At 42.7% G+C, this 21,908-nt stretch overlaps 1 protein-coding gene across 8 annotated transcripts in view; it reads right to left on the minus strand.

Annotated features, from left to right (window-relative positions):
- Positions 1-21,908, minus strand: part of BICRA (BRD4 interacting chromatin remodeling complex associated protein) — a 283,868-nt gene that overhangs the window by 101,605 nt on the left and 160,355 nt on the right. For all 8 annotated transcript variants that reach the window (XM_033954967.1, XM_033954971.1, XM_033954968.1 and 5 more), the window contains 2 exons: positions 4,059-4,104; positions 1,531-1,573 (listed from right to left, as the gene is read on the minus strand). In XM_033954967.1, coding sequence (XP_033810858.1) covers positions 1,531-1,573; positions 4,059-4,104 — 89 coding nt within the window. The remainder of the gene's footprint in view (positions 1-1,530; positions 1,574-4,058; positions 4,105-21,908) is intronic.

The following is a 21,908-nucleotide window of genomic DNA, read 5'->3' on the forward strand; positions in this document are numbered from 1 at the left end:
TTCAAGCTTACATACTGAACAGAAGGGGGCCCCACTCAAAACTGACAACTGATGGAGATAACCCGCACATGCCCAAAGAAATAAGCAAGCAAGAAATTCTGGAAAGTTTTTCAAGATGTGGCTGCATAGAATATATTCTATGTTTGACAACAAGACATACGAAGATTCATTAGTTAAATATGCTAAAGCAGTGGCTCTCAACTCAAGTCCTCAGGACATACACAATTAGCTAGAATTTCAGGATTCCCACAGTGAATATGTATGAGATGATTTACATATACTGCCTTCAATCTCATACGTATTCATCATAAGAATCTGAAAATCCAGCTGGCTAAGCGTGCATGGAGAACAGAGTTGAGATCCACTGCTCTAATCAATACTGACAGAGTAGTTGATTTAAGCTTATGCACTCTAACAAGAAAAAAATCACTTGAACTGCAACATCCTTCTCTTAGTTTCTTGCTCCAGTTTTTATTTCTAATGGTTAGAAAGAAGGAAGTCCAGTATTCCGACACAGAAAAAGCTAAACAGCAATAAATAAATACAGGAAGTCCCCGTCTTACAAACATCCGACTTACATTGGACTCGTACTTATGAACAGGGGTCCGTGCTCTACCTTCGGTATTCAAATGTGCCCCTCTCCCTCCAAGTCCCAACGTGCCCCTCTCCCTCCCCCCCCCTCAGTTTTGTGTCCGAAGTTTGTGCCTCCTTCTTGTTTACCTTCTTCTGGCTGGCTGGCTCTCTCCTCCTTCAGCCACAGTCGCCTCTGTTCACAAAGCCGCGGACTGTCGGCTGACCTGGAAGCCTTTCTTCTGACATCAGAGGAAAGGCTTCCAGATCAACTGCGGGCCGCGCATAGGAGCTGCAGCCCACAGCTTTGTGAAGAGAAGTGACTGCGGCTGAAAAGAGGGAGCCAGCTAGAAGGTAAATACCTGCGGGAGAGAGACACGAACTTCAAGCACAAAATGGAAGGAGGGAGGGAGAAGGGCACGTAGGGACACTGGAAGGAGGGAGAGGGGCATGTTGGGACTTGGAAGGGAAGGAGGGAGCACAAACTTCAGACAAAGGATAGAAGGAAGGAGGGAGAGGGCATGAACTTGGGAAACAGAATGGAGGGAAGGAGGGTAGCATGAACTTGGGCCATAGGATGGAAGAATGGAGGGAATAGAAAGGGAGAACTGGGTGTCTGAGTGAGAGGAAAGAAGAGATGGTGCACATGGGGACATGAATAAAGAGGAGAATTGTTGGGAATGGGAGGGAGGGAGAGAGAATTATTGGACATGGTGGTGGGAGAAGAGTGAGATAGAGATGCATGGGGAAGAGACAGATGAGAGAGAGAAATGCTGGATATGGTGGTGGAGAGTGAACAATGGGATGGATGGAAATGGATGCAAGATGGGCCTCAAAGTGGTGGAGAAGGTGGGAAGAATACTAGGATCAAAGTTACATACAAATTCAATTTAAAAACAATTTTAAAAACGGAACTTGTTCTTAACCCGGGGACTGCCTGTACATCATAAATCAACTCACCTTTTCGGATCCATGTAAAAAATCATTCAGAGCTTGAGGATCACTGTAAAATAAGCAAAGTAATTTATTTGGTTACCTCAAGGGACAAGAGCAAATTTGTTGTATTGAATACCTGTGAAACACAAGCTCACACTGTGCTTAGTTATTTAATATAATGTGTACATCTCCTATGTAACTACACCAAAGTAAGTAAGAAAGAAAGGTGCCTTTATATGAAAATGAGGCAGAATGTGCCACTGACCAAACAACTGTCCTCATGCCCTAAGAAATGTAATCTTGCACAATAAATAGACCTCAACAAATCTACATAGGGCCTGTTTTACAAAGCCGCGCAGCAACAGCCCCAAAGCCCTTTAAATCTCTATGGGCTTCGGGGCTGTTACCAAGTAGCAGCCGCTGGTGCGACTTTGAAAAACAGGCCCTTAGTCTAGAAAGCTCCTCCGTCTGCATTCTTCTCTTCCTCCCAACCAGCCATGTAGCCAAACCATCAATTCTGGGGAGAGGGGCCCTCCAAAATTTGCTCCCCAAAAGCCCCAAATACCTGAGGCTGCTGGAAGGGATTCCCAAGCCCTACCAACTGAACCATTCCCTGGCTACCTGTTCCTTCCACTCATGATTTTATAGACTTTATTGTATCTTCTCTTAGTCCTTTTTTCCAATGGAGAGCTATTCCATCCCTTTTATCATTTTCATCATCTTTCACTGAAACTTTTCTAGATCTACCAGATATTTCTTAGATGAGATGACCAGAACTGCACAGAATAGTTTAAGTCCAGTCACGCCATGGATCAATACAGAGGCATTATTATATTCTCTGTTTTATTTCCTATCCCTTTCTATGTAATTCATAGCTTTTTTGTCCACTTTAGCATACTGAGTTAGGATTTCAACATATTGCCCACCATCCTTTTCCTGGAACCCAGTATTATATAATTATAGTTTGTATTATTTTTCCCTTTTGTGTTAATATTAAGTTTCAACTGCCAATTAGTTATCTAGGCCCCAAGACTCCTAAGACCTTCTTACAATAACTCACAGTGCGCTAGTGTGCTAACAACTCTGAATTATTTCATGTCATCTGCAAATTTAATCACCTAACTTGGGGATGCTAAAGAGTCATTGTGCAAAGATGACATCTAGTGGTTCCAGAGGGACTTCTAGATGGGGCTATCGCCCTTCGGCCATTGCATTGGTTGGCTAATTGAGTTGGGAGAGGGATTTGCAAATTAAAGCTTATAGCACTAGAGTTAAAAGCTCAAGTAGTAGGCAGAAACTATTGAGCCAAAAATAAAAAGTAACTGGAATATCGCTGAAAGCAGGAAAAGGTTGCTAATAGCAGATACAGCAAATCTTATGCTCTCTTCCTTTTTGTACAAAAAAAATTATTTTAAATTTTCCTCCCCCTAATGTCCATGATCAAATCGACCCTATTTCCCATCACAAAATTCCTGAGGGTTCGATATACAGATCATAAGAACCTGCTTACAGTAATGCTAATCACTTTGATGATGCATGTGCAAATAACAGCCTGGTCCCTCAGAGCACCAGCCGTCCTCAGCTCACCTAGGGGACTGCAGAGTCCTAAAGGGTGTCAGGTCAAAAGCGCGCCGGGACAAAGGCGCGCCCAGACAATTGAGCGCAGCGCAGAGGTGCGTGCCGCTCAAAATTACTGTTTTTAGGGCTCCGACGGGGGGCGTGGGGGGTAACCCCCCCACTTTACTTAATAGACATTGCACCGCGTTGTGGGGGCATTATGGGGGGTTGTAACCCCCCACATTTTAATGAAAACTTCACTTTTTCCCTGTTTTTAGGGAAAAAGTTAAGTTTACAGTAAAATGTGGAGGGTTACAACCCCCAAACCCCCCATAATGCCGGCGTGATGTCTATTAAGTAAAATGGGGGGGTTCCCCAACAAAACCCCCCGTCGGAGCCCCTAAAAACTGTAATTTTCTTCGGCGCGCGCCTCCATCTTGCGCTCAGTTGTCGGCACGCGCCTTTGTCTTTCGCGCCGTTGTCTATGAACCGTCCTAAAGAGCAAAGATGACAAATTTCTAAAGAAATGCAAAATGTTCTCTTTCTTTGGCACTAATTGAGCACATTTACCATATGTAAGGGGTTCTCCCAGCTCACAGTCTTTAGAAGGAAAGAAAAGATCTGGAGAAGCAGAGGAGAGAGAAACTCACTCAGATCCCTTGAGTGTTATTTCTTTCTAAAACTTGCACAGAGCTTTTGCATTAATGTGATATCCAAATATGAACCGATATCTTTACAACAGTGGAACTCAACTCAGTTTTCAGGACATACTTAGCCAGTCAGATTTTCCAAATACTCATGACAATTATGCATGAGATGGTTTTGCTTACAATGGAGGTAGCGCATGTAAATTTATTTCCTGCATAGGCATTGTCAATATTCTGAAAACCTGTTGGCTAAGTGTGTCCCGAGGACCAGGTTGAGATCTTCTGCTTTAGGACTGTTTGTGAAGCCCACACTCCAGATGTACATTACTTTGGACACACTATACTTACCAAATTACATCTAGCAAGCACCGACCATCTTCATCATCCATGTCAACTGGAGAGAAACAGAAGAACAAATGATATAAGACGCTGAAAAAATGTAAACCTATCAATTTTCTGTTTGAGAATGAAAACTTGCATAGTTCTGTTATAGCTGGAACATTTTGGTACTGCCTCGTAGGCTCAACTCTAGATTTAGGGTTCACTGTCCAACACGGACAGTAATAGTATGTGCGTCGTTTGTGCGCACGTGTATGCATCAACCTTTTAGGGACATGAGAACAGCCTTACTGGGTCAGACCAATGGTCCATCAAGCCCAGTAGCCCGTTCTCACGGTGGCAGACAGTTGCTTAAATATAAGAGCATCAAAATTTATCAAAAATTACTAAACTGATGACATTTTAATATATCTTTATTTAGCTCATACAGCTTAGCCTGAATTATATTTAGGTATAGTAAGTATTTTCCTTTCACCCGAGGCTAGATTTACTAACATGTGTTTAGCATATATTAGTAAACCTAGTCCTAAATTTGTACCTGCGACAATGGAAGGAGAAGAGATTTCCTCAAGGTCACAAGGAGCATCACTAGAATTTGAACTCTGACTTCAATGGTTTACAGCCTGCTAAGTCTAACCACTAAGTTCCTCCCATTTCCAAGAGTCCTTTTTGGACTCCTGCACCAATTTATCTACAAACACAAAAAGCAAGAACATGGGTGCAGAGAAGAGGTGGGGAAGGACATGGTCATTAGGTCCAGAGTGCCTGGAAGGAAGCCATTATCTTGCGAATCCAGCTGGGATCCGGTGTCAGTACTCCTGAGTTTAAACACATTATTTCTGCTTTATCTGCCAGAATTCTAGGAAGGAGAGAAGGGAGAAATGAGAAACCCCTGCAATATCACGTAGAAATGAGGAGAGGATCTCACAGCCAAAACACTCACATCTTGCACTCCAAGGGTAGATGGGGCAGAGCACCTGTACTGTGTCAGTGCTGCCAAGAATCCCCAGCCATAACATGCTCCTGGGCACCAACAAACAACGTATCACATTTCAAAACACGCTTCTTTCTCCTGGGTCCCTAATAGGTGTCTCTGCCAGCATGCCCTGCTCACCTACTTTAGGGGATTGTTTTCAATTGTAAGTGTTAAGTTCTTGGGTGCTGCTAATTACTGAGAAACTCTGTAACCTAGGTCAGGTTCTTTTACGTGAATACACATCATCAGCAAGGGTTAAACCTGCTAGCACACAGCCTTATATGCTGTGCCGCTCAGGACTACCCACAATGCCTCTGGGGCAGTGTTTATAGAGATCAATAGCCAGCCACAATCTCTCCTTTTTTTCTGTTTTTACAAGCAATACACAATATATGCTTTTAGTACAGGTGGTGTTACGGTTGGGGGATATGATGGAGGACTTGCGCAGAGGGGTTTTTGCTGGGGATCACTGTAAGTTCTTGTTTGAGGGGGAGCAGGAGGATCTGAGGCTTCAGGCGAGGGAAGTCTTGAGAAATTACTTCTGGGCAAGATTTATACAATGCAATTACGCATTAAGTGTGTTTTGTTAGGATTTCACCAATGTAATTATTAATGCAGTTTCTGTTTGGTTTAGGGCGGAAGTGATTTTTGCTTCTACGACCCCAGGTCATAAAGTTGGGGGCAAATTTTAGGGCCTCTTCTACTAAACCACGCTAGTGTTTTTAGCGCAGGGAGCCGCACTGAATGACCCGTGCTGCTCCCGATGCTCATAGAGTTGCTATGAGCGTCGGGAGCAGTGCGGGCCATTCAGCGCGGCTCCTTGCACTAAAAACGCTAGCGTGGTTTAGAGGGGGTTACTGTTAGCTGTTTTCCCGTTGGACTGGAAAACAACTAACGTCATTCCACTCCACAAAAAGGGATGCAGAACGGAGGCTGCGAATTACAGACCGGTGAGTCTCACATCAATAATGAGTAAACTTATGGAAACACTAATCAAACACAAATTAGATACGATCCTGAACGATGAGAATCTACGAGATCCCCATCAACATGGATTTACAAAGGGAAGGTCCTGCTAATCCAGGCTAGTCAGCTTCTTTAACTGGGTAACAAAAAAGCTGGATATGGGGGAGTCCCTGGACGTCGTGTACTTGGACTTCAGTAAAGCTTTTGACAGCGTCCCACACCGCAGGTTATTGAGCAAGATGATTTTGATGGGATTAGGTGAAACATTAACTGCATGGGTTAAAGACTGGCTTAGAGGTAGACTTCAGAGGGTGGTGGTGAACGGTACCCTCTCCGAAACGTCGGAGGTGATCAGTGGAGTGCCGCAGGGCTCGGTCTTGGGCCCGATCCTATTTAACATCTTTGTAAGGGACCTGGCTCAGGGGCTTCGAGGTAAAATTACATTATTCGCCGATGACGCCAAACTATGCAACATAGTAGGCAAAAGCACAGTGCCCGACAGTATGACGCAAGACCTACTCTTACTGGAACATTGGTCCACGACTTGGCAACTAAGTTTCAATGCCAAAAAGTGTAAGGTCATGCACCTTGGTAAAAGAAATCCATACAGAACTTACACCCTAAATGGTGAGACCTTAGCAAGGACTGCAGCAGAATGAAACTTGGGAGTGATCATTAGTGAAGACATGAAGACTGCCAATCAAGTGGAGAAAGCTTCATTCAAGGCTAGACAAATGATGGGTTGTATCCAAAGAAGTTTCGTCAGCCGAAAGCCTGAATTTATAATGCCATAGTACAGATCCATGGTGAGACCTCATCTAGAATATTGTGTACAATTCTAGAGGCCACATTATTAAAAAGATGTGCTAAGAGTTGAGTCGGTTTAGCGAATGGCTACCAGGATGGTCTCAGGACTCAAGGATCTCCCGTATGAGGAACGGCTGGGTAAGTTGCAGCTATACTCACTCGAGGAACGCAGAGAGAGGGGAAACATGATTGAGATGTTCAAATATGTCACGGGCCGTATTGAGGTAGAAGAAGATATCTTTTTTCTTAAAGGACCCACGGCAACAAGAGGGCATCCGTTGAAAATCAGGTGTGGGAAATTTCATAGCGACACTAGGAAGTATTTCTTCACCGAAAGGGTGGTTGATCATTGGAATAATCTTCCACTGCAGGTAATTGAGGTCAGCAGCATGCCAGATTTTTTTAAAAAATGGGATTAGCATGTGGGATCTCTTCATGGAAGAAATTAGGTGGGTGGGTCATTAGAGTGGGCAGACTTGATGGGCCGTGGCCCTTTTCTGCCGCCATTTTCTATGTTTCTATGTTACTCTCAGATTCCCCTGTAAATGTTTGATTATATGTTTTTTGAAGCATCACAATTAACTACATTTTTAGCAAATGAAGTGGTTGTTTTTTCTAGTGCCCCACTGGAAAAGTAAGGCTAGCCCATAGTAAGGCACTCATCTTTTTCTTTACCTTTTAAAAATTTGAGTATAAATTTCCGTTGATATCACCGTCCCTCTCTTCTTTATTATTGGGGATTAACTGTTAACTGTACAATATAAAGATTGTTTCCTATTTTATTTTGTAATAATTATTTGTGGTGTTATAATTTCCATTGTACAGGTATTATATTTATGATTTGTTATGATCATGAAAATTTGAAATTTAATAGAAATAATTACAAAAAAGATAATTAACATTTTCTCTGCATACAGTGTGCTTTTTGTTTTTTTTAATTTTGTGGTTATCATTATGAATTAATAAGATATTGTGTGTACATGAAAAATGAATGGAATAAATTGTGGGCGTGATTGGGGTGGGGCGGGGCTAGGGCGTGATTGGGGACGGGGCTGAAATTAGTAGATGTCCCCTTTTGAGGAAAAAAATTAATGGTTACCTTCTTACCCATGTCTTTCTCAATAACAGACTATGGACTTTTCCTCCAGGAAATTGTCCAAACCTCTCTTATAACCAGCTACGCTATCCGCTCTTACCACAACCTCTGGCAATGCATTCCAGAGCCTAACTATTCTCCGAGTGAAAAAAATTTCCTCCTATTGGTTTTAAAAGCATTTCCTTGTAACTTCATCGAGTGTCCCCTAGTCTTTGTAATTTTTGACGGAGTGAAAAATCGATCCACTTGTACCCGTTCTACACCATCTCTTCCCACATCCAACATAAAACTTTAAGCCTTGTGCACAAGGTACTACAATCAGAACTTCTTTTATACACAGGGATGATACTCCATGGTGAGGATCCTTCAGGAATCACCAAAATCCTAATTCCAAGATGAAGAGGAGCAAGATGATGGAGTAAGAGCCATTCAGTGCAAGAGAGGCCAGAGATTTCCGGGTGTAGAGGTATGGATGCAACTGAGAAGGACACAATATCTTAACTGGGTTGGAAAATATTTCAAATTTAAACTTTTCATTTTCTGGCTGGACCATGTTATTCCACAGTCCCAATGCTAACTGTTCCTGGCCCTTTATGCCAAAGTGGAAGCAGTCCACAGAAAAATACGAATAATCGATGCTACCATCACTCTTCTGTGGGGGCAGAGCTTTCTTCAGAAATGGTTGCAGCACCACTGCAAAGTTATTATTCTTGTCGTATCATCCAGAGTCTATCAGCTTCTCTAGCTTTATCTGGAATAAGGCATTTTGGTTCAGCAGCTCCTGTAACTCTGCAGACCCATCGGCTGGAGTGAGTAAACAGGAACAAAATTGCTTTTGAAGCTGACAGCCGATTGATCCATCATCAATATTCCGGAGATGTTCCATCCAGAATATCTGTACCACATTGACGATAGCTCTTGGCAGTTCACGACGCAGCATGTCCAGAGATACCGTCATATTATGAATATAGCTGTCTGAAGAAAACAGTTCCTTATTTTTGCAATAACCACACAAGTCATTCCCTCCAATAAAAATGGTCACCACCTTCCAGTCCTTTTGAAAGTTAACACCTGGATACTTTTTCATGGTGTCAATCAGTTTTCTTGTCTGTTCAGGAAGCTCAAAAGTGTTGGCTCCAGATACTGCTAGATTTAAGCCACTATTTTGCTGAAACGCTGGTTGACCGAAGATAGTTGAGCCTTGTGAATAGCCAATGAGGTCTGGATTGAAAAGTTTAAAGATATTTGGAAGGGTAATGATGTCTGTATAAGTTCCATAGCCTCCAGCACTCCAAGACAGTTCACGATTTTCAGTAGGAAGATCTAGAATTTGGGAGGCATTTATACCAGCACCTGCTGTAATGGAATCTCCGAGGGCTGCAATTACCTTTATATCTGCAGGTTTAACTCTGTGAACTGAAGAAGGGACCTTGGGAGAGGGGTCCATATCCTGGCACTGGAGGACTTCGTGCTCACCTAATCTAATTTGAGGTTTTTCAGGAAACTCCTGGAACCCATGTATGGCCTTTTGCAACTGGAGCCCCTTCTTATAATCTGCCATCCAGTCTGACCCGTGTGCATGTTCCAGCAGCAGGACACAGGTGATCTGTAGCACAGCAATGAGTTTCATCATGCAGGAAGATCGGATGAGTCCTTGGTCCTAAAGCCTGTTTCCTCAAAAGTTGTCTTATTGTCTTATTGTAAAAATAAAATTTCGCAGCAAGATAGGTATAGGGGGCTGCTAGCAGGCTCCATTTTTTTGAGGACTGCACCGATGAACACCCATCAGGGAATTAAGAACTACAAGTCCCAGCATGCACCACAATAAAACCAGGACTTTGCCAAAATGCCCTGAATAAATAGAACCTTATGGTGACACTACTTGGTTGTTGATTAAGCATTACATTTAAGAGGGATCGTGTTATGGCTAGAAATAGGGACATTCATGAGATCGCAACTCATCCTCGTGCATTCTCAGTTGCAGGTCCACAGTTGTGGCATGTGCTGCCTGAGGGATTACTTCAGAAAGAGTTTTATTGTATTTTGCAAGAAGTTGAGAACTGTTGTATATTTCCTGTTGCATATATTTGAATTTTGATGTTAACGTTTTAATATTTACAAATGTAGGGTTGTAACTCAGCTAAGGATAGATGAAACATAAATATATTTGATGGACTGAAAAAAAAAAAATAACTTCTTTTATACCTTCTGTGCATTTCATTCTGCCTCTGCCATCTTACCATATCTTCTGTTTACTGTTCCCACCTTGAATCTACCTACCACTCCGCCATTTTCTGCTACACCCCTTATCTTAGGAATTTACTTCCTTCTGTTGTGAGGTCTGAGCAGTCCTACTTCAAATTTAAGATTCACTTTGAAAGCATATCTTTATTCACTGGCCTTCCTTACAGGATCCTACTAGTCAAGGCCAGAGTAATGTTTAAATTGTGCTCTCTGTTGTTTAAAATACTATATGGATTAATTCCAGTATATGAATAATTTGATCTGTAGGCCTTTGATTAGTCGATATTATAGTGTACATAATACATTGGCGCTGCAATTCCCTAGTTCAAAGGGAATTATGCATAAATGGCTATTTACTTCTTTTTTTCTTATAAGGCTGTGTCTGTTTGGCCAACTTTGTCGATTCAAATACAGTGCACAGCATAAACACTTTCAGTGTCTTTAAAAAAGCACTTAAAACATTTTTGTTCCAATAATTCAATCTTAGTTCTCAATAACAGGATATTATCTTCTTAGTCCAAATTGATTCCATCATGTGTTTATTCAAGACTGATTTTATCTCGTCTTTTTATGTTATCTACTATGAACTAATTGCTGGCAATAGCGAAGTATAAATGATCCAACTGTAACTGTATAATGCAGACTAGGACACTGGCATGCAGCTTACTCACGGTCTTCTTCTGCTTTTCTTCTCTATCCTGTCCCTGTATCTTAATGAAACTGTAGTTCCTTTCCATTTTATTTTGATTGTGAACTGCCTTGGTTATCAAATGAAAGGTGGTACATCAAATGCAATTAAACAAACATGAATGTACACATGAAAATAATTTTATAAGGGAAAGGAACAGGGATCTGATACATCCCCTTTCTGTGGTTACAAGCAAAGCGTGTTTATAGGAAGGGCTGTGGCTCACTGGTTGAGCTGCTGCCTTTGCACCCAGAGGTTGTGAGATCAAATCCTTGTGACCCTGGGCAAGTCCCTTAATCCTCCAGTGCTCACTGCTTTGAATGTCAGCTTTGTCGGCTGATTCTTATGAAATTTAGAGCACCATGTCCCGAACAAAGTTGATGTAAAATGTTGTAAATATTTCCCATCGCACCTCAACACGACCTTGTGAAAATGAATTGTTGCTATTGGATACATGTAGAAGCAGACAATAGCTTGTAAACAGTCTCTGTATCAAAATGGTTTTCACTGCAGACTATCAAATTCTGATAAAGAATCTGGTACTGCTAAGAGGTTACATTAGTCAACGATTATTGAAAGAGTTCCCAATGAAGAGTTGGAACAAAAATGACCTTGATGTGCTGCCACGCAAGATCTAAGCAATGGGCACTGTGGATCGTAAGCCAGGCAGTAGATGACCATGCTCGATTTGCATACAAGAGCACATTGACGTTGTATGTGATCTTGTACAGAGTCAGGAGGATGTGCCACAAACACTTTGAACAGCTCGCCAAATAGCAAGAGAAGAAGGAAAAAGCCAGACAACTGTGGTTAGGATAATTCATGACGATCTGAAATTAAAGTGTTTTAAATAGTGTCATGCTCAAGAATTAACTTTATACAATAAGTACACAACTGAAATTGTGCTAGCAGCTCTTGACCAAGTACTCAAAGAACAGGATCAGCTTCATCTGGTTTACAGATGAAAATATATTTACAGTAGCGCCACTGATTCAACACACAGAATGATCGCCTGTACATGCCTTCAACAACACTGAAGTGTGAGGTTAATGGCAAACGCCTACTAAAGACCCGCCTGACCTTCAGGCAATCAGTCATGGTCTCAGTCGCAATCTCAAAACTCTGTTCTTCATCAACCCTTGGATTAAGATCAACAGCGCATACTACTGGGACATTCTTTTGGTACAGAAGCAGTTGCCAGCGATTCGTCGCATGTCAGGAGACTACTTTATCTTCCAACAGGTCAGTGCCCCAGCCCATCAGGCAAAGGATACAGTAGAACATCAGGAAATCCCAGACTTCATTGGTCCAGATCTCTGGCCTGCAAATTCACCAGATCTAAACCCAGTTGACTACCAGATCTGGGAGCTGATAAAGGAACATGTCTACCAGACAGCAATATCCGCCATCGAAGATCTTAAACAGTGTCTCATCTCTTTTTGGGCTGAACTGAAGCACAGCGTCACTGACAAGTCCATAGATCAGTGGTGGCCAAGGCTGAGGGTGTGACTTCGTGCTAAGAGAATGCATTTCGAACATATGCTTAACTGAAACATTACTTTTTACAATTACATTTTTCTACAAGGTAGGTCATAAAACTTTCTGATGTGTTTTTATTCAGTTCAAAATTCATTTTCACAAGTGTAGTGTTGTGGTACGGTGGGAAATATTTACAACAATATGCATCAACTTCATTCAGGACACGATGCACTAAATTTCATAAGAATCAGACGAGTTCTGTGGACGATGCGACAAAAAACATTTTGGTGTGATTTGTTTAGTTCAGAGTACATAAAAGCAGACTCTTAGAAAATATAACTCTTCTTTTATATACTCCCAGGCATGGAGAGGGGCTGGAGAGCAGGTAGGATTGTAGAAGACCACATGCAAGTGGCAATTCCTACCAGTGGCATAGTAAGGGAGGAAGGGTTGGGTGGACTGCCCCGGGCACCATCTTGGTGGGTGACCCGTCAAAAGCGCTCTGGACATTGGCACGCTGACAATCCCGTGGCGACATTTGAGCACAGGACTAATGCGTGCCACCGCTTCTGCCAGTTTTTTGTGAAAACAGGTTTGACGATGATCGCTGACTTTAGTGAATCGGGGCCAATGTTTCTATGGTGTAGCTCCTGAACTGCCTATCCCATAAAAATACAATGAACCAAGCATTTTGACACCTTCTGTATAACTTCTTTCCAGCAATCTTTTGAGTTCGAAAGACTAAAAAGTGAATTGGGGCATATTTACATAAATTCAGCAAGACAAGATTAAGAAGGGGATCACGAACAGATTGGAGAAGGTTATCATGCCGCTGAACCGGGCCATGGTGCGCCCTCACCTGGAGTACTGCGTTCAGCACTGGTCACCGTACACGAAGAAGGACACGGTACTATTCGAAAGGGTCCAGAGAAGAGCGACTAAAATGGTTAAGGGGCTGGAGGAGTTGCCGTACAGTGAGAGATTGGAGAAACTGGGCCCCTTCTCCCTTGAAAAGAGGAGACTGAGAGGGGGCTTGATCAAAACATTCAAAGTACTGAAGGGAACTTAGTAGATAAAGACAGACTGTTCACCCTCTCCAAGGTAGGGAGAATGAGAAGGCACTCTCTAAAGTTTAAAGGGGATAGGTTCCGTACAAACATAAGGAAATTCTTCTTCACCCAGAGAGTGGTGGAAAACTGGAACGCTCTTCTGGAGTCTGTTATAGGGGAAAACACCCTCCAGGGTTTCAAGACAAAGTTGGACAAGTTCCTGCTAAACTGGAACGTATGCAGGTGAGGCTGGACTCATTTAGAGCACTGGTCTTTGACCTGAGGACCGCCGCCTGAGCGGACTGCTGGGCAGGATAGACCACTGGTCTGCCCAGCAGCAGCAATTCTTATGTTCTTATCTAATCCCTTTAATTGCACGTTGATTAGAGAGATCATCTTGTGAGAAGTCCAAACAAGAGGTAGAAAGAATTCTAAACACCAGCTGACACTTTAAAAATAGAAAAATAAATTCCTCTAAACCAAGGCTCACAGATGATATACCACTTTTTAAAATTAAATACCCAAACACTAACACAATATTTTTAGCACCAAGAGAAAAAAGCCTCCTGGCATAAACAAAATATTTCAACTTCTCATCTTGTGTTGAAAGGATGTACATATGTGGGAGTGGCCTAATATTTCTCATCTCCTTCTAGCATCAGTTTTCTCTCCCTCCCTGATTGCCACCTACTTTCACACACAGTTACATCTTAAATTCTATCAGGGTTGTAACTAATCTCAAAACAGGTAAAATTCAAACCAGGGACAGGAAAGAGCTCACAGGCCAAAGGATAGCACAATATCTCCTTCAGTTTAGTTGCTGAAAAAAAGGGAACACAGATAGAGGGATACAACCTAACCATTAGGTATTCATGTCTTCTACTTCATTTATTCATTCATTTTATATATTTATTGAAACTATTCCACTGATCCTAGTTGCCCTCAATGGACTACTGATAAATATACATAAGAATACAGAAAATATGTAGACTCTTAAACAATGATTGTTGGGAAGAATAATCCAAATCATAGTTACTTGATATTAGGTTCTAAATTAGGAGTCACTACCCAAGAAAAAAATTGGTGGTTTTTTTTTTCTTCTTCTTCTTCGCTATTTCTGGGCAAGAAACAAAAGCTCTGCCCGGTAGTATGCTTAGGTTCCAACTACTGAAGTCTGCGTTAAAGCTCACTCCAGTCCATCTAAACCCTCCCAGCCATTTAAGCCCTCCCCAGCCCATCCTCCCCATATACAGACACAGACAAGTCTGCCCAGTTCTTCAATATTTACTATTATTTTCTGATTCTAGATCCCCTGTGTTCATCCCACCTTTTTTTTTAACTCCGTCACCGTTCTAAGTGCCATTATGGACAATAAGTTGAAATTGTCTGCTCAGTGTGTGGTGGTAGCCAAAAACGCAAACCGAATGATAGGAATTATTAGGAAAGGGATAGAAAATAAAACAAAGAATATAATAATGCCTCTATATCACTCCATGGTGCGACCTCACCTGAGTAGTGTGTGCAATTCTGATTGCCATATCTGAAAAAAGATATAGCAGAATTAGAAAATGTTCAAAGAAGGATGATTAAGGGAAGAAAACTGTTCTCATATGAGGAAAGGCTTAAGACAGGGGTGCTCAATAGGTCGATCGCGATCTACCGGTAGATCGCCAGGGCAAAGTGAGTCGATCAGCTTTCCTCTCCCTGACGTCAATTCTGCCGTCGGAGAGAAAGTTCGGGCCAGCCAATCGCTGCCTGGCTGGGCGGAACTTCCTCTCCGACGGCAGAATTGACGTCGGGAGAGGAATGCTGGTCGGCCCGCAGGGAAGCAGAGAGAGCTTGGTGCGGCGGCGGTGGTGGCTTTGGGGGCCTGTTACCCGATGGCAGCGGCGGCTTGGGGGCCTGTTCCCCAATGGTGTAGCAGTGGCTTGGTGGAGGGTAGGGAGGAAGAAAGAAAGGGTGCAGGCAGGGAGACAGAAGGAAAGAAGGGAAACAGAAAAAAAGAAAAGGGTGTATGAAGAGAAAGAAAAGAAAGGGAGGCAGGGAGAAAAAAAGGGTAGGGAGAGAGGAAGAAAAAGTTGGGGGAGGGAATGAGGTCTGGAGGAGAGGAAGCATAAAGGCTGAAAGAAGGGAAGAAAGATTGGATGCACAATCAGAAGAAGAAAGTGCAACCAGAGACTCATGAAATCACCAAACAAGATAGGAAAAATTATTTTATTTTCAATTTAGTGATCAAAATGTTTCAATTTATATCTGCTGTCTATATTTTGCACTATATTTTGCACTATGGCCCCCCTTTTACTAAACCACAATAGCGGTTTTTAGCGCAGGGAGCCTATGAGTGTCGAGAGAAGCGCGGGGCATTCAGCGCAGCTCCCTGCGCTAAAAACTGCTATTGTGGTTTAGTAAAAAGGGAGGGGGGTATAGTTGTCTATTTTTGTATGGTTGTTACTGAGGTGACAGTGCATAGAGTCATCTGCCTTGACCTCTGAAAAAAACCCGGAATAGGAATGATAATTAACATTTTCTCAGCGTACAGTGTGCTTTGTGTTATTTTAAAATTTTATTGTTGGTAGATCATTTTGACTTGGTCATTTTAAAAGTAGCTCGCAAGCCCAAAAAGTGTGGGCACCCCTGGCTTAAGAGGTTAAGGCTCTTTAGTTTAAAGAAGAGACAGCTGAGGGAGGATATGGTAGAGGTCCACAACATCCTGAGTGGAGCAGAACTGGTAAACACAAATCGATTGTTTAGTCTTTCAAAAAGTACAAAAACTAGAGGACAATCCACAAAGTTACATAGTAATACTATTAAAACAAATTTGAGAAAGTAATTTTTCACTCAATAGTAAGCTCTGGAACTCACTACCAGGTAATAGCAGTTAGCATACCTTAGTTCCTTGTATGGGAATTTGGGCAATTAGAATATTGTTTTAGTATGTAACTTTCTTTCTTTCTTTCTAAGTGTGTATGAGAATATAAGAATAAACAGAGATAAAAAGAGAACAGAATTGTATATGTGCACATATGTGATGTGTATCTTTGGGATTGGGGGGCAGCAAGATCAATGTGAGGGTGACTTTATAGCCATAAAGAGGATAATTCAATAAAGCTTAATTTATTACTAAATTTTGGCTTTAAAATATTACTGTATTTTCTCCTTCAAATATTTACAGACCCTCACAAGTGTCATTACTTTATTTAAATATTCCCAGTTTAACCCAACCTATATTACCTAAGATGATTATTTTCAGTCATAGCCTTTATAATTTGGCTCAAAGATTCTAGTTTTTGCTGACCGTAAACTCCAAAGTGTAATTGCTGTGGATTATAAGTGTAAAGCACTGTGTACATCGGGTTTACACTATATATAAAGTAATAATAATTAATAATCCAATTAGATTTCTTCAAACTTTTGTGAAAAAACCCTTTATAAGAGTTACCATGTCTCTTAAAAGTACCCAGAAGCTTTTTAAATTAAAAATTGCTGGGCACTGCAATGTTCCATCGCATCAAAGACCTTGGTGCATAAAGAGGTGAAGGAAAGATGGAGGTAGTCACTGTAGAGAGGTTATGATAGGAATAAATCACCATAGCTAGAAATATACTCCACAACTGAAGATATTTTTAGCCCAGAAGCAGTCCACACAGGTTTGCACATTCCAGAGGTCATTTTAGAAGTATCTCCACGTGTAAAATGGATACCGATGTAAATGGTGATTCCGAGACCTGCTATTTATAGGCTTATTTGAAATTTCAAGCTAAGAAATTTGATCATATCACTCTCCATCTGAAACAAGTCCACTGGCTTCATGTCTCCCATAGGATTTCTTCATGAAATACTAGTTTTAATCTTTAAAACACTTATCTCAGGAGACCCTGCAACCCTAAATCGCTCTCATATCCTGTACACCCCAAATAGGTCCCTCAGACCAGCCAACAAAAAAACAGCTTTTGGTCTTCTGTAATTGCAAAACTGTTTATGAACCCATTCTAAATGATAAACAGCAAAAATGTGGGGTGAACTAACTATTGACAAAGATCATAAATAATTCATTAATCAATACTGAAAAGAATGATAAGGCTGAGCTTTCATTCAAAATATAAAACTCATAGACCTTATAGACTTATAGACCTCAGAAATTCATTCCCCAACTCACTGTAGGGCAGCCTAAGCTGATCCATTCGAGGGATTAATTTATCAATCACCGGTCAATCACCATCACCAACCCTAAAGCAAAATCTTATCGTGTTAAAACAATAAATATTATAAATATCGTAAATATTCTTTGAACATTATAAGTGTGGAACTTAGCTTCAAACAGCAATGAAATTTCACAATCGTGATCTCAACGGGGCCCGTTTCGCCCGTGGCTTCGTCAGGAGATCAAGAGAAATGACTATAACTGAATATGTTCCAACCACATTTAACATCTTTTTTGATTTTGTGTATGAACACATCCTGCAATCAATCTTTTCTGTCAATGGCCTAAAAATATGGCATTCATTGCCTGCCCACCTACGAATTTGTACATCAATCAAAAAATGTAAAACTATATTAAAGACATTCCTCTTCAAAGATGCATATACCTAAATCTTGCTTCTGTTGCGTTTTTCCCTTTGTAATCATCTAATTATCAGTAGAGTTTCACAGAAACAAAGAGCTGCCCCTATGTTTTTTCCCCACCCCCCTCTTTTCTTTCAAACATTTGTAGTCCTATCCCTAACCCTCACTATTCATGTTTTGTCTTTCGCCGATATCCTCTCATCTCCTTTCCCTTTTTATTAGAGTTGTAAACTGCCTAAAAGGTACCCATAGTGCAGGATAGTGAATCAAAAATAAACTTGGAACTTATTTTGGGTGGGCTGAAAATTTGTAGGTGTATTTTTCATTTTATAATGGAAATAAGCACAGTTACTTACCGTAAAAGGTGTTATCCAGGGACAGCAGGCAGATATTCTTGACTGATAGGTGACGGCACCGACGGAGCCCCGATACGGACAATTTTAGAGTGATTGCACTCTAAGAATTTAGAAAGTTCTAGCAGGCCGCACCGCGCACGCGCGAGTGCCTTCCTGCCCGACGGAGGCTCGCGGTCCCCAGTTAGGATAAGCCAGCTAAGAAGCCAACCCGGGGAGGTGGGTGGGACGCAAGAATATCTGCCTGCTGTCCCTGGATAACACCTGTTACGATAAGTAACTGTGCTTTATCCCAGGACAAGCAGGCAGCATATTCTTGACTGATGGGTGACCTCCAAGCTAACAAAAAGAGGGATGGAGGGAAGGTTGGCCATTAGGAAAATAAATTTTGTAAAACAGATTGGCCGAAGTGTTCATCCCGTCTGGAGAATGCATCCAGACAATAGTGAGATGTAAAAGTATGAACTGAGGACCAAGTAGCAGCCTTGCAGATTTCCTCAATAGGAGTGGAACGGAGGAAAGCTACAGATGCTGCCATAGCTCGAACTCTATGGGCCGTGACAGAACCTTCCAGTGTCAGTCCGGACTGAGCATAACAGAATGAAATGCACGCTGCAAGCCAATTCGACAGCGTACGTTTAGAAACAGGACGTCCCAATTTATTTGGATCAAAGGACAGAAAAAGTTGTGGAGATGATTTGTGGGGCTTAGTACGGTCTAAATAGTAAGCTAAAGCCCGCTTACAGTCCAAAGTATGCAGAGCCTGTTCTCCAGAATGAGAGTGAGGTTTCGGAAAGAAGACAGGCAGAACAATGGATTGGTTGAGATGGAATTCAGAGACAACCTTAGGGAAATGTGTGTGCGCAGAACCACCTTGTCATGATGAAAGACAGTAAAAGGTGGATCCGCAACTAGTGCATGTAGCTCACTGACCCTCCTGGCAGAGGTAAGAGCAATAAGGAAGACCACTTTCCAAGTGAGGAACTTGAAAGAAGCAGTAGCCAAAGGTTCAAACGGAGGCTTCATTAAGGCGGAGAGAACCACATTGAGATCCCAGACTACAGGAGGAGCCTTAAGAGGTGGTTTCACATTGAAAAGACCCCGCATGAATCTGGAAACCAAAGGATGAGCTGAGAGAAGTTTCCCATGAACTGGCTCGTGAAAAGCAGCAATAGCACTGAGGTGGACTCTGATGGAAGTAGACTTGAGACAAGAGTCAGACAAAGAAAGAAGATAGTCTAACAAGGTCTCCACTGCAAGGGAAGTGGGATCATGATGATGAAGAAGACACCAGGAAGAAAATCGTGTCCACTTCTGATGGTAACATTGCAGAGTGGCCGGTTTCCTGGAAGCATCCAGAATAGAACGAACAGGCTGAGACAGAAGGGGATCAGTTGAATTCAGCCCGAGAGATACCAAGCTGTCAGGTGCAGAGACTGGAGGTTGGGATGCAGAAGGGTCTCCTGATGCTGTGTAAGCAGAGAAGGAAACAGAGGAAGAAGAATAGGCTCCCTGGAACTGAGTTGAAGTAGAAGGGAGAACCAATGCTGTCTGGGCCACCGTGGAGCAATTAGAATCATGGTGGCTTGTTCCCTCTTGAGCTTGAACAAGGTCTGGAGCAGAAGAGGGGCAGCTGATGATTGTGAGGAGCTGCAAAGAGGTCTATTTGAGGAGTGCCCCATTGAGCGAAAATGGACTGTAGAGTCAAAGGATCAAGAGTCCACTCGTGAGGTTGGAGAATTCTGCTGAGATTGTCCGCTAAGGAATTCTGCTCTCCCTGAACGTAGATAGCTTTCAGGAATAATTGGTAATCTGTGGCCCAAGACCAAATCCTCTGGGCTTCCTGACACAAAAGGCGAGAGCCTGTCCCACCCTATTTGTTGATGTAGTACATCGCAACTTGATTGTCTGTGCACAGTAGTAGAACTTGAGGAAAGAGAAGATGTTGGAAAGCCTTGAGGGCATAAAACATCGCTCTGAGTTCCAGAAAATTGATGTGATGCTTCTTTTCCTGGGCTGTCCAAAGGCCTTGAGTTTGGAACTCATTCAAATGAGCTCCCCATGCATAAGGGGAGGCGTCGGTGGTTATGACTAGTTGATGAGGAGGTAGATGGAACAGAAGACCTCTGGAGAGATTGGAGGATATCAACCACCATTGAAGAGACTGACGAAGAGATGATGTCACAAATATGTGCCGTGAGTAAGGATCCATCGCTTGGGACCACTGGGTGGCCAAGGTCCATTGAGGAGTGCGCAGGTGAAGACGTGCGAAGGGGGTGACATGAACTGTCGAGGCCATGTGACCCAAGAGTATCATCATTTGCTTGGCAGAGATGGAATGTTGTGGAAGCACCTGCTGACATAGATATTGAAGAGCCTGAAGGCGGTTGGACGGCAGGAACGCTCTCATGAGGACTGTATCCAGGACCGCTCCAATGAATTGTAGTCTCTGAGTGGGGATGAGATGAGATTTGGGTAGATTGATCTCGAACCCCAGGAGTTGTAGAAAAAGGATGGTGTGGTTGGTGGCCCGGAGCACTGTCTGAGAGGAAGTGGCCTTGATCAACCAATCGTCCAGGTAAGGAAAAACCTACAGGTGGTGAGAGCGTAGAAAAGCAGCCACCACAATCAGACATTTGGTGAACACTCTTGGAGAGGAGGCAAGACCGAAGGGTAGCACCTTGTATTGGTAATGACAGTGATTGATCATGAAGCGGAGGTACTGTCTGGATTCCCGATTGACCGGAATATGGGTATATGCTTCTTTGAGATCGAGGGAGCATAGCCATTTGCCTTGATTGAGAAGAGAGTAAAGAGTGGCCAGAGAAAGCATCCTGAATTTTTCTTTGACCAAGCATTTGTTGAGATCCCGAAGGTCTAGAATGGGTCTGAGATCTCCTGTTTTTTTGGGGACTAGAAAGTAACAGGAGTAGAATCCCTGCCCCTTTTGATCTAGAGGAACTTCCTCTATGGCGTTCAGAAGGAGGAGGGATTGAACCTTCTGAAGAAGGAGAGAAGACTGAGGAGTGTTCAAAGCAGACTCTCTTGGCAGACTTTGGGCGGGAAGAGTCTGAAAGTTGAGAGAGTAGCCATGGCGGATGATGTTGAGGACCCACTGATCCGAGGTGATAATTTCCCAACGGCTGATGAAGAAAGTAAGACGGCCTCCTATGGGTTGGGGAAGGTGGGCAGATGGTAGAACACTGGCTATGCCCTGGAGAACGAAGTCAAAAGGGTTGGGTAGACTTCTGCGGTGGAGGAGGCTTCACCTGTTGCTGCTGTGCTGGCCTAGGAGTTTGCCGTTGCTGTTGGCGCTGACGTCTAGGCTGTTGGGGAGCTGGTGGTAAAGGACGAGCCACGAAACAGCGTTGGTAGGCCGATTGCTGCCGAAAAGGCCGGGTAGGTGGAGTCTTCTTTTTGGTTTTTAGAAGCGTATCCCAGCGAGTTTCATGGGCAGATAATTTTTGTGTGGTGGAGTCCATGGATTCTCCAAACAGCTCATCGCCTAGGCATGGAGCATTAGCCAGGCGATCCTGATGGTTAACATCAAGCTCTGATACTCTGAGCCATGCCAGACGATGCATGGCAACAGACATGGCTGTGGCTCTGGAGGTCAATTCGAATGTATCGTAGATCGA

The sequence above is a fragment of the Geotrypetes seraphini genome, chromosome 8, assembly GCF_902459505.1.
Source record: "Geotrypetes seraphini chromosome 8, aGeoSer1.1, whole genome shotgun sequence".
Lineage (NCBI taxonomy): Eukaryota > Metazoa > Chordata > Amphibia > Gymnophiona > Dermophiidae > Geotrypetes > Geotrypetes seraphini.